Raw genomic sequence first — 18,502 nt, forward strand, 5'->3', positions numbered from 1 at the left:
TGTCACAGAAAGATTCCCCCTTAAGTGAGAGTATAGATTTTAAACAAGTCATCCCAACTATAACGTGATGGTATTTGTACAAGAAGTAATAAGTCAGCAGTGGCACTAGCAAGGCAGTGCTCTCTGTGACCTGGATCGGGAAACGATTTGGGGATGAGAACTAGGCTTTTCTCTCATCCAAGGATTATGTATCATTATGGATTCTCCACTGGATAAATGACATATGAATATAACAGAAGCTAAGGCAATACTTTCAGTAAGTTCCTCCCTTTTCTCTCTAAGTCATGTGGGGTAAATATTTTTTCTAATACTATTTCTAAATTTGATTCAAATCTGGCATTTATAGTGTCTCAAACTTTCATTAACTAAATAAATAGTCATTGAGCTTACTATATACAAAACCCTGACTGAGCTACTATGAAATATAAAGATTAATAAAACACAATTTTTTTAAATGATAGCCTTTAAAATTAAACCATGATGCATTTGAAATTGATGCTTTAAGAGAGTACTATACAGCTTTATAAAGGAAGACTATCCCTATATGCAATCAGGGAATTCTTTCTGGAATACATTGTTACGTAAAAATATAAAGTAGAAAAAAACATGTATTCCATGCTTTCATTCATCTAATAAAGAGATATGTGTAAATATACACACACTCATATTTATTTATGTTAAAAATTAGAAGAATCAACCCCAAACGTTTAAAATTATGGGAGAGGAGGGAAGACCTTAAGTGTATAAATAGAAGATAAGCTTTAGTTAATATATTTTTTTTACAAATTTGAAATAAGAAAAATGGAAAAATTTCATCACCATAAAATAGAACTGTATTTTTAGAAAGAAAAATTTCTAAGTAGAAATGAAAAGCAAACAAGAGATGTACTTAAATAAATGATTGGATGTCATAAACACAGAGAAAGTATCTCAAATTACTTTAAAATGTAATACATTTAACATTGTATAAAATATAGTACTTTACATATATTTAAACATTCTTTTTTAAAAAATATACTTTAAGTTCTGGGGTACATGTGCAGAGCTTGAAGGTTTGTTACATAGGTATACACATGCCATGGTGGTTTGCTGCACCCCTCAACCCGTCATCTACTTTAGGTATTTCTCCTAATGCTAACCCCTCCTTAGCCCTCCACTCAGAGACAGGCCCCAGTGTATGATGTTCCACTCCCTGTGTCCATGTGTCCTCACTGTTTCACTCCCATTCATAAGTGAGAATATGCAGTGTTTGGTTTTCTTTTCTTGTGTTACTTTGCTGAGAATGATGGTTTCTAGCTTCATCCGTGTCCCTGCAAAGGACAGGACAGGAACTCATCCTTTTTTATGGCTGCATAGTATTCCATGGTGTATATGTGCCACATTAGCTTTATCCAGTATATCATTGATGGCCATTTGGGTTGGTTCCAAGTCTTTGCTATTGTGAATACTGTCACAATAAACATACATGTGCATGTGTCTTTACAGTAGAATGATTTATAATCCTTTGGGTATATAGCCAATAATGGGATTGCTGGGTCAAATGATATTTCTGGTTCTAGATCCTTGAGGAATTTCTACACTGTCTCCCACAATGGTTGAACTAATTTAAACTCGCACGAACGATGTAAAAGCGTTCCTATTTCTCCACATCCTCTCACCCAGTATCTTTTGTTTCCTGACTTTTTAATGATCGCCATTCTAACTGGCGTAAGATGGTATCTCATTGTGGTTTTGATTTGCATTTCTTTAATGACCAGTGATGATGAGTTTTTTTTTCATATGTTTGTTGGCTGCATAAATTATTCCTTTGAGAAGTGCCTGTTCATCTCCTTCACCCACTTTTTGATGGGGTTGTTTTATTCTTGTAAATTTTTTTAAGATCTTTGTAGATGCCGGATATTAGCCCTTTGTCAGATGGATAGATTGCAAAATTTTCTCCCATTTTTTAGGTTGCCTGTTCACTCTGATGATAGTTTCTTTTGCTGTAAGGAAGCTCTTCAGTTTAATTAGATCCTATTTGTCAATTTTTGGTTTTTGTTGCCATTGCTTTTGGTGTTTTAGTCATGAGGCCTTTGCCATGCCTTTGCTATGTCCTGAATGGTATTGCCTCAATTTTCCTCCAGGGTTTTTATGGTTTTAGGTCTTACATTTAAGTCTTTAATCATGTTGAGTTAATTTTGGTATCAGGTTTAAGAAAGGGGTCCAGTTTCAGTTTTCTGCATATGGCTAGCCAGTTTTCCCAATACTGTTTATTAAATAGGGAATCCTTATTGCTTGTTTTTGTAAGGTTTGTCAAAGATCAGATGGTTGTAGATGTGTGGCATTATTTCTGAGGCCTCTGTTCTGTTCCATTGGTCTATATATCTGTTTTGATTCCAGTACCATGCTGTTTTGGTTACTGTAGCCTTGTAATATAGTTTGAAGTCAGGTAGCATGATGTCTCCAGCTTTGTTCTGTTTGATTAGGATTGTTGTGGCTATGCAGGCTCTTTTTTGGTTCCATATAAAATTTAAAGTAGTTTTTTTCTAATTGTGTGACGAAAGTCAATGGTAGGTTGATGGGGATAGCACTGACTCTATAAATTGCTTTGGGCAGTGTTTCCATTTTCATGATCTTGATTCTTCCTATCCATGAGCATGAAATGTTTTTCCATTTATTTGTGTCCTCTCTTATTTCCTTGAGCACTGGTTTGTAGTTCTCCTTGAAGAGGTCCTTCACATCCCTTGTAAGTAGTATTCCTAGGTATTTTTATTCTCTTTGTAGCAATTGTGAATGGGAGTTTACTCATGATTTGGCTCTCTATTATTGGGGTATAGGAATGCTTGTGATTTTTGCACATTGATTTTGTATCCTGAGACTTTGCTGAAATTGCTTATCAGCTGAAGGAGATTTTGGGCTGAGATGATGGGGTTTTCCAAATATACAATCATGTCATCTGCAAACAGTGACAATTTGACTTCCTCTTTTCCTATTTGAATACCCTTTATTTCTTTCTCTTGCCTGATTGCCCTGGCCAGAACTTCCAATACTATGTCAAATAGGAGTGGTGAGAGAGGTCATCCTTGTCTTGTGCTGGTTTTCAAAGGGAATGCTTCCAGCTTTTGCCCATTTAGTATGATATTGGCTGTGTGTTTGTCATAAATAGCTCTTATTATTTTGAGATACGTTCCATCAATACTTAGTTTATTGAGAATTTTTAGCATGAAGGGTGTTGAATTTTGTCAAAGGCCTTTTCTGCATCTATTGAGATAATCATGTGTTTTTTGTCATTGGTTCTCTTTATGTGATGGATTGTGTTTATCGATTTGCATATGTTGAACCAACCTTGCATCCCAGGGATGAAGCCAACTTGATCGTGGTGGATAAGCTTTTTGATGTGCTGCTGGATTTGGTTCCCTAGTATTTTGTCGAAGATTTTTGCATCAATGTTCATCAGGGATATTGTCCTGAAATTTTCTTTTTTTGTTGTGTCTCTGCCAGGTTTTGGTATCAGGATGATGCTGGCCTCATAAAATGTTTCTTTTTTTTTCTATTGTTTGGAATAGTTTCAGAAGGAATGGTACCAGCTCCTCTTTGTACCTCTGGTAGAATTTGGCTGTGAATCCTTCTGGTCCTGGACATTTTCTGCCTGGTAGGCTAATTACTGCCTCAAAGGAATTTACCATTTCTTCTGGATTTTCTGGTTTATTTGCAAAGAGGTGTTAATAGCATTCTCTGATGGTAGTTTGTATTTCTGTGGGATCAGTGGTGGTATCCCCTTTATCATTTTTATTGTGTCTATTTGATTCTTCTATCTTTTCTTCTTTATTAGTCTGGCTAGTTGTCTATCTATTTTGTTGATATTTTCAAAAAACCACCTCCTGGATTCATTGATTTTTTGAAGGGTTTTTCATGTCTCTATCTCCTTCAGTTCTGCTCTGATCTTAGTTATTTCTTGTCTCCTGCTAGCTTTTGAATTTGTTTGTTCTTGCCTCTCTAGTTCTTTTAATTGTGATGTTACAGTGTCAATTTTAGATCTTTCCTGCTTTCTCTTGTGGGCATTTAGAGCAATAAATTTCCCTCTAAACACTGCTTTGGCTGTGTCCCACAGATTCTGGTACGTTGTGTCTTTGTTCTCATTAGTTTCAAAGAACATCTTTATTTATGCCTTAATTTCGTTATGTACCCAGTAGTCATTCAGGAGCAGGTTGTTCAGTTTCCATGTGGTTGTGCGGTTTTGAGTGAGTTTCTTAATCCTGAGTTCTAATTTGATCGTACTGTGGTCTGAGAGACTGTTTGTATGATTTCCTTTCTTTTGCCTTTGCTGAGGAGTGTTTTAGTTCCAATTATGTGGTCAATTTTAGAATAAGTGTGATAAGGTGCTGAGAAGAATGTATATTTTGTTGATTTGGGGTGAAGAGTTCTGTAGATGCCTATTAGGTCCGATTGGTTCAGAGCTGAGTTCAAGTCCTGAATATCCTTGTTAATTTTCTGTCTCATTGATCTGTCTAATATTGACAGGGGGTGTTAAAGTCTCCCACTATTATTGTGTGGGAGTCTAAGTCTCTTTTTAGGTCTCTAAGAACTTGCTTTATAAATCTGGGTGCTCCTGTATTAGGTTCATAGATATTTAGGATAGTTAACTCTTCTTGTTGCATCGATCCCTTTACCATTATGTAATGCCCTTCTTTGTCTTTTTTGATTCTTGTTGGTTTATAGTCTGTTTTATCAGAGACTAGGACACTGCTCTTCTTGAGCAGTATCTTCGTGGTGTTCTCTGTATATCCTGAATTTAAATGTTGACCTGTCTTGCTAGGTTGGTGAAGTTCCTCTAGGTAATATCCTGAAGAGTGTTTTCCAACTTGGTTCCATTATCCCCATCACTTTGACGTACACCAATCAAACGTAAATTTGGTCTTTTCACATAGTCCCATATTTCATGGAGGCTTTGTTCATTCCTTTTCATTTTATTTCTCTAATCTTTTCTTTCTGCTTTATTTCATTATCTTCAATCTCTGATATCCTTTCTTCCTCTTGATAGATTTGGCTATTGATATTTGTGTATGCTTCACAAAGTTCTCGTACTGTGTTTTTCAGCTCCATCAGGTCATTTATGTTCTTCTCTAAACTGGTTATTCTAGTTAGCAATTCGTCTAACCTTTTTGCAAGGTTCTGAGCTTCCTTGCATTGGATTAGAACATGCTCCTTTAGCTCGGAGGAGTTTGTTATTGCCCACCTTCGGAAGCCTATTTCTGTCAATTTGTCAAACTCGTTCTCCATCCAGTTTTGTTCCCTTGCTGGCGAGGAATTGTGATCCTTTGGAGGAGAAGAGGCATTCTAGTTTTTGGAATTTTCAGCCTTGTTGCACTGGTTTCTCCCCATCTTCGTGGATTTATCTACCTTTGGCCTTTGATGATGATGACCTTTAGATGTGGTCTCTGAGAGGATGTCCTTTTTGTTGATGTTGATACTATTCCTTTCTGTTTGTTAGTATTCCTTCTAACAGTCAGGTTCCTCTGCTGCGGTCTGTTGGAGTTTCCTGGAGGTCCACTCCAGACCCTTTTTGCCTGGATATCACCAGTGGAGGCTGCAGAACAGCAAAGACTGCTGCCTGTTCCTTCCTCTGGAAGCTTCGTCCCAGAGAGGCACCCGCCAGATGCCAGCCAGAGCTCTCCTGTATGAGGTGTCTCTCGGCCCCTACTCAGAGTTGTCTCCCAGTCAGGATAAATGGGTGTCAGGGACCCACTTGAGGAGGCAGTCTGACCCTTAGCAGAGCTTGAACGCTGTGCTGGGAGATCTGCTGTTCTCTTCAGAGCTGTCAGGCAAGGACGTTTAAGTCTGCTGAAGCTGTGCCCACAGCAGCCCCTTCCCCCAGGTGCTCTGTCCCAGGGAGATGGGGGTTTTATCTATAAGCTCCTGACTGGGGCTGCTGCCTTTTTTTCCTCAGAGATGCCTTGCCCAGAGAGGAGGAATCTAGAGAGGCAGCAGGGCCACAGTGGCCTTGCTGAGCTGCGGTGGGCTCCAGCCACTTTGAACTTCCCTGAGGCTTTGTTTACACTGTGAGGGTAAAACTACCTACACAAGCTTCAGCAATGGCAGACTCCCCTCCACCCCGCCACCTAAACTTGAGCATCCCAGGTCAACCACAGACAGCTGTGCTGGCAGTGAGAATTTCAAGCCAGTGGATCTTAGCTTGCTGGGCTCTGAGGGGGTGGGACCCACTGAGCCAGACTACTTGTCCCCTTGGCTTCAGCCCCCTTTCCAGGGGAGTAAAAAATTCAGTCTTGCTGGCATTCCAGGCACTACTGTGGTAAGAAATAAAAATTCCTGAAGCCCCCAATTTTGTGCTTGAAACCCAGGGCCCCGGTGGTGTAGGCACTGGAGGGAATCTCCTGGTCTGTGGGTTTCAAAGACTGTGGGAACAGCATGGTATCTGGGCCCAGTGCACGGTTCCTCACTGCTTCCCTTGGGTAGGGGAGGGAATTTCCTGATTCCTTGCACTTCTTGGATGAGGCGATGCCCCACCCTGCTTTGGCTCACCCTGCGTGGGCTGCACCCACTGTCCAACCAGTCCCAATGCAATGAACTGGGTACCTCAGTTGGAAATGCAGAAATCACCCACCTTCTGCATTGATCTCTCTGGGAGCTGGAGACTGGAGCTGTTCCTATTCGGCCATCTTGCCAGCAATCCTCTATTTAATCATTCTTAGGATAACGTACCTTAAGAACAAAAAGAACTGCTCTTAAAATATGTTCTATAATATTATTAATTTTGGGGAATCATATTTTTGACAGTGATACTAGTATTGTTTTCTTTTTTTGGTTTGGTTATAGTTGACTTCTATTTCCCATTAAAAAGCTTTATTGAGGTTTAATTCATATATAATAAACTGCACACAGTTGAAGTATACAGTTTGGTATACTTTGGTACTCGTATGGATATTTTGGTACTTGTTGTATGTATCGAGGGGTCATTAACTTTTATTGCTGAGAAGTATTCCATTGTGAAAATAAACCACAATTTTCTTGTTCATTCACCTGTTGATGAACATTTGACTTGATTCCAGTTTTTTTACTATTAAAAATAAAGCTGCTATGAAAATTCATGTGCAAGTCTTTGTATAAATGTATGCATTCATTTGTCTTAAGTAAATACTTAGGAGCAAAATGACTGAGTCATGTAATAGGCAAATTTTTAACTTCTTATGAAAATTACAACTTACTTCCCAAAGCAGTTGGACATGCTATATTCCTTTTAGCAGTGTACAAGGGGTCCATTTTCTGCATAACCTTGTCAGCCCTCGGCATTTTCAAAATTTTAATTTGTGTTACTATAATTGGCGTGCAGGGTATCTTATTGTGGTTTTAGTTAGCATTTCCCTAACAGCCAGTTTCCTTAGAAAATCTCCTCCACATCTCTAGTTGCTCTTGGCAGGTAGATTTTCTTAAAATATACTTGAATTCTAAAATGTAATGTCTCTTTTAACATAAGTATGTACACTCTTACTACAATTAATACAATTTGAAACAAAATAAATTAACAGTAAATTCCAGTTTTATTCCATTTGCAAGATCATTTTTTTCAACATGTGATTACCATAGAATATTTCTGTAGAGACTAGAGCTGTGAAAAATGTCTGATTCTCCAGGTGGTGGGTCCTGTTGTTCCCATTTGCCTTAGCTGGTGTGTAATGGTAATATAATATATTATAGATGTTCTGGTCTGTTTTTTCCTCCTTCTTTAAGAAAAAATAAGACATCCAGGTCCTCATCATTTTATTAACCAAATATTTCTCAGGATGTGAAAAAAAGAAAAAGGAATATAAAAGCAGTGATATGAAATAGGTAATGAAAGATGTTAAAATAAGAAATGAGATAATGGAAAAAATAGAAGAGTAAATAAAGAATGGTGGCTGAAAATACTGGGGAGAAAAGTAAATGAAAAATAGAAAAGTGAATAAAATTTAGAAAAAAGTCAAAGAATGTGAGAATAAGCCTAAACATCTAGCAAAGCCAGTTGATGAGGTCCCCTTGAGGAGAGTGGAATGGTATGGAGGGAAGGGCAGGGCAGGCCATGAAATCCTCTTGAGTACTATTCCTTCCTACTTGATTCCATTGCCTATGCTCCTTGATCCTCAAGTTTTGCTTCTGTATAATAAGGTTAATGATATCTGCTCCAGGTGATTGTTATGAAGATTTTTTTAAAAGGTGTATTAAAGATTCTGATGCTCAGTAATTAATGGTCCCTAACCTATGCAAGGAGATCCACTAGGGAAACTTGAAAATTCAGTCAGCAATAAGAGAAGCCTTATTACAGAGTCCATTGGCAGAAAGTCTGCATTGAAACGGGTTGGGCAAAAGCAGCAATTTATTCATGTCTTACAAACATGGTCTTACAAACATCATACAGAGCTGGCACAAAAGAACAGACACTGTCTCGTACACCATGCTTCCTTCCAAAACACTTCTATTGAGTTACAACATCAGAACAAATCAATTACTGAGTTACACAGTTCTTCAAACATGTATACCTCCCCATTTGGGTGGTGAGATTGGCTAATCAGACAAACAATTAATTTACATGTTTAATACAGTGCAGGATTTGTAACAGGATTCAAGATATTCACATTGATATTGTAATACATTCTAAAACAGTACATTTTCAGAAATGATGAAATTAGGTATTAAGATCTCCCTGCCTGTTTCAATTCCTTTGTTGTTTCTTTTCTTTCTTTTCTGAAAACCAGTTGCAAATAGTTTTACTCAACTTTTCACACTCAAAAACACTTTAAATTTTAAAAGCTAAAAACTATTTACAAATTATCCATTTTAATTTTAAAAATGTTTGTTGTTGGTTTCATTGTTCCATGTTAAAAAAAAAAATCAGCCTCGTCCAACAACCATACCTCAGCTGCTACCACCACTAACTTCTGGCTGCCATGAAGAATACTTAGAATTGGCCCCTTACAACTTTTCAGAGGTCCAACATATATTCTGTTCCATGGCCCATGATACCAAATGCACATACATAAAATGGCCATTTGACTTCCCCAAACTACACACCTACTACAGTTCATTTCATGTTGCTTTCACAGAGATGCCGAGTGGAGCAAGATGCTGTGAGGTGACTTTGTAGTGGAATGAAGACAATGATTGGGAAATATGCTTTTTTAATCCCAAAGTCATTTTAAAGCACAAAAAAGAGGTTGATTTTTAATCTTTCTACATACAGAATGTAATACATTTTCTTTACATTAGGCATAGTCATAAAAAGCATGTATAAGTTGTTTGGAAAATGCATTTTTCATAGAATTTACAAACACTGTGATATCAAACACATTCTCAAAAACTGCTAAAGTACTGACACAAAACCTGACTCAAAATGTAATTTTTCAGTAGACTTAATTTCTAACTTGCATATTTAATAATTCAACTGTACTCAAGTTCCACTCATACTTTTCTAAGAACTCAAATATAGTGACATTACTCTCAAGCTAATTCTTTTCAAATAATCACAGGGTGCAGCTTTAATCTAACAGGTTCTGAATGAATTTCAGAACCCTGGCACTGGAAAATGATACAAGACACAAGTCTGTAAACTGCTCTATAGACAACAGCTCAAGACAAATTAGCCTAGAAAAGATAGTGAAACACATTCTTTGTTGTGCTAATTTGACAGCCTAAGTATATTTTGCGTGAACATATGTAAATTATATTAGAATTGCTCTTGAACGATTTTGTAGTCTTACATTTGTTTGTTGGTTAAGTAACACTTTTTATCTGGCAATGTAAAAAATCTTCACAGTCTTTTCAAGTAGCATCTTAATCTTTTCTGGGGACAATAAATTAAATGAAGACTTAGGTGGCCATGCAGACTCTGGGTACAAACGATGGCCTTAAAAGTACACTTGCACACTATACCTATTTCCTATAAGAAAATTGCACTTCTAACTGGATTTCTAGTTGAAGTTTATTTCTTTATTCACTAACTAATTCAACAATTTCACAAAGGTACATAGGGATTTCTCAGGCCACACTGAGGCTTGTGACAGGCAGTGAATAATCCAAGGCCATGGTTCTTATGTGAGGTTATATTTTACAAAATTTTGACTCACATGTAACCTTAGGGGGGAGAAAAATTATTTTTCAGCCACAGTGTTCTCAACTCAGCCCTTTGATAAAATAATTTCTCAGCTTGTTCACTGTCCTTTTGAAATGAATCTGAGTTACTCTTATGATAAAATTGCATCAAATAATTACAAACCAAACTGAAATGACCAGATACTTTTATATGCAGGACAACCATTTGCACATGACAGAATTAATAAATACAAACTGGAGGACATTTTTTTAGTATCTTTGGATTTAAAGAAAAATTGATTTCCCCAACCTGAAGATAAATGGATAAATTTTCACAAGGCAAGGCATACTTTTCGTTTTTAAATCTTAATCACATTAACTTTTTGTGACATGTTCCAATGAGATTGTCACATTTATAATTTGGGATTCTGGCACAGTATTCATAAAATGTCTGACTATTCCTAGTTATATCACTGGTAATCTGAAGGAGATATTGAATATCTTATGAAAATTTATCCAACTCTTCTAATAAATAGGGAAATTATCATGATACACATTTGAAGTTACTTTCTGGTCTACTAATTCAATCCATTTCTAGCAACAACAACAACAAAAAGGTAGCTTGATTTCCCAAGCTTGCAATCCAATATCGAAAGAAAGAAAATTTCTCCTTGCCTAGTAAAAACCTTTAAGTTCCAACTCACGGCTAGGATGCTAACCATCACAGAGCACGTGCCACTTGGCAATTTGTCTCCTGGGGTAGTCACAGATCTCTTTCCAGTGCTCTCCACCAGTTCCTTCTGCTGCTGCACCCAAGACTAACTGCCCGATTACCTCATTTCGGGACCCCCTTTCAGAATCCAAAACCAAAAATTCAACACTTATATCTTCAAGGCCCTCACAAGGAATATCAAAGACAAACAGCTCATTGAACACTGCATTGGGGGTGCATTTCTTCACATGAGTCTTCTTCTTGGAGATTCTCTTTTTGGCATGGTACAGGTTCACTTTGACATAGGGATCTGCAGTGGAACATAACAGGCATTACAATGGCATAACTGGGCTGGAGAGCTGATATCAAGATAACAGTGCTCTTAGAGATCATGGCATGCCAATGACATGTGGTTACCAGGAAAATAAGTCAAAACAACAGAAAAATATGGATAAAACTTGGCATTTCTCTTGTCAACAGAATTGAAAATAAGGAAGAATATGGTAAATAAGAGAAAAAAGTTCTAAATTAGAGAATAAGGGAAAAAATTAATGATAGGAAAAGAAGTAACACAAAAGGAAAGAAAATAGAACGTTCTATGGACCCATTCTGATTACTATTAACTTACTCCAGAGAATAGGATAGAAGGAAAAAAAATATATTAGACAACATGTAGCTTTACTGACTTGTATGACTTTGGGTGAGTCTATTTCCCTGACTTTTGGCTGTGTTTTCCATCGAATGAGGATTTAGAGTCCACAATGGCAATATTCTTTTTAGTTTTAACTTTTATGAATTTCTTTAGTCACAGGCTGGATTTGCTTTCTGTTTCCTAGTGTTGAGCTTCTCTGTGTCATTGTTAGTATGTAGATTTTAAGTTCATGCTACTTTATCACAATTACTTTTGCCTTTTTCTGGTGGCACCATATGAGTTAATTTTAGCTTCACAATCTAATCTTTTAAGACCATGTTTTCAACTCCCATCATTAAATAATAATAATATTATTAGATGATATTTGAAGAAGTATGTATTTCTAGTTCTCACAAGGCCCCTCAGGATGAGTAGCATTATGTCCAGTTTGTACAGTTTACGAAACATACCCAATCATATTTTGCTAGTGAATGGAAGGGTTAGGATTTGAACTCAGGTAATTTTAAACTGTAGCTTATTTTGTTTCTCATTGTGCTATACAACACAAAATTGGTGTTTTGTTTCATTTTTTGTAAAGTAGTCATAAAACTAAAAGCTAACTTTTATAGCAGATACATAAGGTATTAGAGAAAAGATAGAAGAGTAAGAGTAGGTGGGCTCATTTGCAGTCAAATACATTCCAATCATACAGTGAATCTAAATATTTCAGAAGCATTCTTACCTGAAAGTCCGGACACATCAGATTTAGGCAGATGTCGAGCTTTTAAGACAACCACAGTTAGAGTGTTTGTGGTGGACTGATAGCAGAGAGAGATCAGTAACTCACCCCGTCCTGAAGACTTCTGCAGAAAGAGAAATGTGATATAAGTATTTCTATCTTTTTAACTTTGAAGTTTGTACTTTCATTAAAGTTTAAATAACATCGTCATTTAAATGTAATCTTACTTATTTTTATTTTAATATTCTAAGGAATTGAAGAGTAACTAAAAGCTTTTGAGCAGTACCATCGCTGCTTGAAAAACCACTGCCTGCCATCTTGTGGTCTTGTTTGGTACTACAGGAAGTTAAAATTAGCAATAAATTGGCCACACCCATTACTTAGAAATGTTTAAAGGATATTTAAATTATATCCTACACAGGATTATTTTTGGCTTTTGGTTTTTAATAACATCTCTACTTTTCAAAGTTATTAATAGTAATAAAGCTTATCTAATTCTTTGCATGAGTATGTGTTGGGTCAAATGACTCTACACATACTCATGCAAAAAATTAGATAAGTTTGATTTGATTTCAAATTCTTTAGCACCGACATATTGAAATTTGAACTCAGACCCAGTGAGAATTATTCTGACCCCAACTACATTCCTGGCCCAGAGGGATAATGGAGTTAAAATTCTCTGCCTCTTTCACAACAGCAAGTTTCCATTTAAGCCAAGGAATGAATTGATTTTAAGTATTGGAGAGCATTGTTTTTGGATAGTGTCATAGAGTCCTTCTTTGCGTGCTACTTAGATTTCATTTGTACTTTAAAGACAATAGATAAGATATCCAATAATTCAAAGTAAAAGTTTTGACTGAATGTAACAATATATTAACTTGGTGTTTGTTTGCAACTAAGAGTGATAGCTGACACAAAACTAAAACTGCAATATATTTATACAAAAACTAATATAGGACAGCTGTATAAGTAGGCACTTTAAGGAGAATAAGAGTAGAAGAAAGATCCTTATTCCCACTGTGTCACTTAACCAGCCGGGTGTCTCAAACAAGCTGTGGAATGTATCTGAACCTTGACCAACATTAATTTCAATAGGAGAGGAGACAGTCAAAATGAGCTCTCAGGTTTTCAGCTCTGAAACACTATGTTGTTTAAAAAACACAAATTAGTATGTTTATTGATTTATATAAATCATTGTATTATAGAGAGAAGTTATTCTGAAATACCACTGTTGAAATCGAGTTTCAAATTTAAAGTGAAAATGAGGTTAAATTTGTTTCATTGATGTCTTACTATTTTCTAATAAACCCAGAACTATCAGAGTAGTATAACTACAAAAATAGCAGAACTCATTTTCTACTATATAATTTAGAGATGAGCATTTATAATTGAAAATGACATGATGCCTCCTCCTTGAAAGGCAATTCCATGGAAAGTCAATACAATTTCCAAATCTTCAGGAAGAATTGATTTAATTTTAAATTTCAATTTTAAATTCAATTATGTTGACCTTGAAATCTCTTTGTTAACTTGCTTATGAATAAGAAATATTCACCCGTATTTTAAAGTAGCAGTGTCTGTCAAAATATTTATGACAGAGATTAACAAAAGTATTTACATAGGTGATATCTAAATATCCATAAAGAATGCCTATTTATTTTACATCATTAAAACACTTTGAGTATTTCAGTTATGGATTAAATTTTATTTCATCTGTTCTATTCCCTTGATCTCCATTAGATTATAATTAATAATAATTAAACATGGTAAGGATAATATGGACAAGCTTATCATATTAATAAAAATTCCTTAGACACCAAAATGCTACATAAAAGATTGTTTATAAATACTTTAAGCACTGAAAATAAATTACCCTAACATTTCTCTTGATGATCTCTCTATTCATTAACATTTTTCCTTCAGATAATTCAATTCCCGAGAGAGGAATTAGAACTTCCCCAATGATATCATCTCTTGAAAACCTGTCAAAACTCAAAATTGTGAAGTGCAAGGCCAATTCTTGGATTTGGGTGTAGGGGATCCCATAGAATGTAAAGGTCTCATCAAAAGCTGGATCCAAGGTTTTTCTCAGCACTCTAGTTTTCACTTTATGCTTCTTCTCTGGGAGGATCGTCATTTTGATATATGGGTCAGAGGTCATCGACTGCTCATCCATGGCTGGTAAGCCACGGGCTTCCTTGATATTGACCACAAATGCTTTTCTCTCGAAGTTGTATTCTAAGGAGAAGAAGAGAGTTCCCAGCTTCTCTTGTTTCTCTTCTGAAGTAAGGGAAGTGCTGGACTTTAAACTCTCAGGGGAAACTGACTCTTTTTCCCCTTCTAAAAAGAGCTTCGGGGTTGCATTCTCCAGATCAGAAGGACTGCCAGGTTTGAGGTTGGTTTTGGGAAAATTGCCATTGAGATCTCTCTTTTCAAGATCCAGATGCAATGAATTCTTTGGCACAGCTGGCTTATTCTTTACTTCATTTTTATCATCTGCTCCAAACTTCTTTTTGCTATTTAGGTTTTCAGGGTAAATATCAACTCCCTTAAGCACATGCACAAACTTGTATGGAGGAGTCTTGTTAGACTTGGATGATTTTCTCTGACAGCAGATCCATGCAAAGAGAGAGACTGTGAAGACCAGGCCAAATGCACTGAAGATCCCCACCACTGTGGGGATTTCATCTGAAAAATCAAATGACCAATAATATACATTAAAGAAGTAGAGCTGGAGATATGAGCCTTTTGAAAAGCCTAATAGAGCTAGCAATTGCTATAGGTTGGATAGATTGAATTACTTTCCAACTGTTCTGGGTGTGAGTTAAGTGTATATTTCACACTAACTTCAGGTACAAACACATCCCCACAGGAAAAACATAAAGTGTGCTAGAAATTCCTTCATTTCAGTGGTTTTTCATTAATGAAATAAAAAGATGAAAATAGTCCTGAATCAGATATGGGGGAATGCTTAATGACTCTGACCTGTCTTTGTTTTCTCAGATAACATGAGACAGCTACAATATGATGGATCAGTACTAATTTCATTATTTTTTATTGTCATTTTGAGGCTTTCCAGAGCATCACTTTTTACTGGAATTCTAAGTAGTTCTTTACTCAGAATTCAAGCAGCAAACATTTAGGGACTCAGTGGTTCACTCAATTGTAGGAAATTGATTGTGAAATGATATTTGCCATTGCCACAAACTCATTAATAATTTTCATCCCAATTATGGAACAGTGGTAAAAGAAATATACATATATTAGAGAAAGTAAAACAAAAACAGAAGAGCAACAAGGTACCGATATTTTGTAACTTATAACACTACCATCCCTTTGTATGACAATTCCAAATTTCTCAGTCAAACACTGAATCATACAAAGTATAAATTAATTAAACTTAAATAAGATAAAAACAGAACAATGGTTATAAGTGAATCAGCATTCTTTAACATGTAATGAGAACAGTGAGATTTAGAGTTCAATTTTATCTATAACTCTCTTTTATCTATAACTCAATTTTATCTCTTCCCCTAGCACATGGCATGGCAAATGATAATCAAACTGAAATTGTCATTATTTTCTTGAATGATGGCACATTAAATTACTGACATTAGGTAATATCAATTATGCATAAGGCTTATCCTATTTTATATGTAAGCATCTTTCTTGAACAAATGGTTAGTAACACTATGGAAGTAAAAGCAGTATTACTACATCTATACATAGTGAATCCATAGAGTCAATGCTTAATATCATCCAAGTGAAAATAACTAATGTGATATTACATACATTTAGTTCCATTGCAATATGCTTTTTATCCTGAATAGTAAATAATAAAGTTATAAGTTCCAGCCCAGAAAGGGTTAAAACTTTTCTAAATAACCACAAGAAAACCAGTCTTTTGTTACTTCCGTTCCCCATCCCCCCAAATCTTCTGCCAATCTACTTCATAATTACAAAACTGAACTCAGAGAATGTAAGGTTAAGAAAAGACAAATGAAATAGAAGATAAAAAGGCCAATAAAATCACAATAAAAATCCTATATTTTAATGTACAGAAACTGAATCATGTAAAGATGAAATAAACCTTTGACTTCTCCAGGTGGAAAAAAGAAACAGTGACTACTACAATATAAAGCAAGAGCTAAAGATAATCAGCTAAACTTGGTATCAGCTTTTCAGTTTTTCCTTCTATTCAAGTCTTTGTGAAAAAAAAAATGCACCCACATTCCTGGACCATGATAACCCAAGGCCAGGGAGCAAAAGCAAAGTCATGAACTGAGAGAGTTCTTTAGCCAATGTAAAAACAATAAAAACAGTAGAAAATCATTTTTTAAAAGTAGACTGATAGTCCATGCTAGAACATATTTTCACTGGCACAGTCTCTAAAAATTCCTCCATATTAGAAAATCATTCATGTTTCAAATGAAGAATTGGGAATAAATGTCATACCAAAATAAACCCAATAACCCAAATGGAAGGCTGGGAAAGAAATTCATTTATGAACATAATATCACAAATTGTCCCTATTGAATAGTTATGTCAAATGGCAAACATTTTCTATAATGTGGAAACACTTATCTACTCCCTATGTATTCTCTACTGATAAGGTCTTACAATCTTGAAAGGCAAGATCATAGTTATTTTACTCAGCTTAATAACAATTATCACACATCTGTAGATATCACTCCTCTTCACAACCTTCTATGAAATTTCATGATTTAAAAAATATGTGTAAGTAAAATTCTGACCTTTTTCCTTTGGAATATACTGGGATCTAAAAATAGTACTTTTTTATTCTATGAAGTACGTCTAATTTTATGTACTGAAACCAAAAACTTGGTGTGAGAAAAGGAAAACTGAACGGGAAAATTGGAGCCCTAATTCAAATTTCCAGCAGCTTTTAGCTAATTGTGCAACCTATAATACTTCCCTCATCTCTCTGGGCTTTGGTTAGCTCAGCAGTGAAATGAAATGGGCTGAGCCAGTTCATTTTGAAACTCTCTTTAACCCTGCTACCATATGATTCTGTCTTTCACTAGCAACATATTTCAAAGATACAAGAAAAACATAGCAGAGAAAAACACCCATATGGTACACCCTGTAATAAAATATACATTGCCAAACCCCAATAGACAAGTTGCTTTTTTTAACCAAGATCAAACCCCAACGTAACCAGAGATATATTTATCTTCTCCTAATAAAATATAGATTTACCTACAAATAAGAATCACCTACGAAATAGATGAAACCAACATGGGAAAAACAGACCCCTTTTTCTTTACTCAGTACATGCTGCAATTTACAGAAGTACCTGAAAATTTAAGAACTTCTTGAAGGTAAATTCTCCCTAACAGAAGACAGTTTCAGGGAGAGAGATACCAAGGAAGGGAGAGAAGCTGCAGAAATAAGCCACAATTGCCTGACTGCCATTCTCATTTTCCTTTTAAATTAACTACCTAGGAAATCTGTATTCAACAACCGGGGAAAAAATAAATGAATAAACAGTCCACCCCAGAGTATTCAAGGAATAACCGCAGTCATAAGTTCAGTAACTTGCTTACCAAATTCTTCCCGGCTGGTGGTGATCGGAGCCATTTTTTACTGCGTGTTCTGTCCGAGGTGCTGAAGGGAAAACTGCCTGGCTGGATTCACTTGCCTGGATCTGAAGCGCCGGCTTTCGGAGCGCTGAAAACAACAGCGCAGAGCCCAGGGGACCAGCTCCTGGAACAGGGAGGAGGCAAAGAGGGAGGTCCACTCGCCCTCGCACAGTGATTTGCCACCTCGGTTCCTGTTTTGGCTCTTCTGAGAAGCTCGTCTCCGAGACTCCAGACGTGGCTGGAACCCGAGTTGACGCAATCCTGACGCTACAGGGCTGAAATCAGCACCTGCCCCCCTCCCCTCCTCGCTTCAAGCTTTCCTTCTTGCTTCCTCCCTCCTCTCTTGAGGATTCAACACATGCTCATCAATTATTTTAACTGTTGGACCACTAGAGATTAGCTTTGCTGTTTTGTGGGGGCTCAGAGGCTCACCGAGATACGCACCGAAACTGATCCCTGTCAGTTCCTAATATAAAATCTCCTGATCACCTAGATGAATAAAAATATGTTTCTGAGTTTTCAGAATAACGTAACTTACAGAGGAGAACTTTCTGCTTCAAATTACTCTTTTTAACATGCAAAAACATGTTTTCTTGCTTTTTAATTTTTTTCTTTGACATGTTATACCTATGATACTTATTACATTTAGAAAAGATTCACTACAAATTGATGCATTTGATATAAGATAGTTTCCCCATTATAATCCTTTATGTTCTAATAAATTATTAGTCTAAATATTTTGCTGGAACAGTTGATCT

General features: G+C 36.1%; 1 protein-coding gene across 1 annotated transcript; it reads right to left on the reverse strand.

Moving 5' to 3' along the window:
• Nucleotides 1–8,329: 8,329 nt before the first annotated feature.
• Nucleotides 8,330–17,951, reverse strand: SYT4 (synaptotagmin 4). Its single transcript, XM_523915.7, has 4 exons — nt 17,709–17,951; nt 14,015–14,829; nt 12,145–12,265; nt 8,330–11,081 (listed from the first exon to the last, which is right to left on the reverse strand). Exons 1-4 carry the CDS (start codon nt 17,740–17,742, stop codon nt 10,774–10,776), a joined length of 1,278 nt encoding a protein of 425 aa, XP_523915.3. The 5' UTR covers nt 17,743–17,951; the 3' UTR covers nt 8,330–10,773.
• Between the last annotated feature and the right edge of the window lie 551 nt (nt 17,952–18,502).

The sequence above is a fragment of the Pan troglodytes genome, chromosome 17, assembly GCF_028858775.2.
Source record: "Pan troglodytes isolate AG18354 chromosome 17, NHGRI_mPanTro3-v2.0_pri, whole genome shotgun sequence".
In the NCBI taxonomy this organism is placed as follows: domain Eukaryota; kingdom Metazoa; phylum Chordata; class Mammalia; order Primates; family Hominidae; genus Pan; species Pan troglodytes.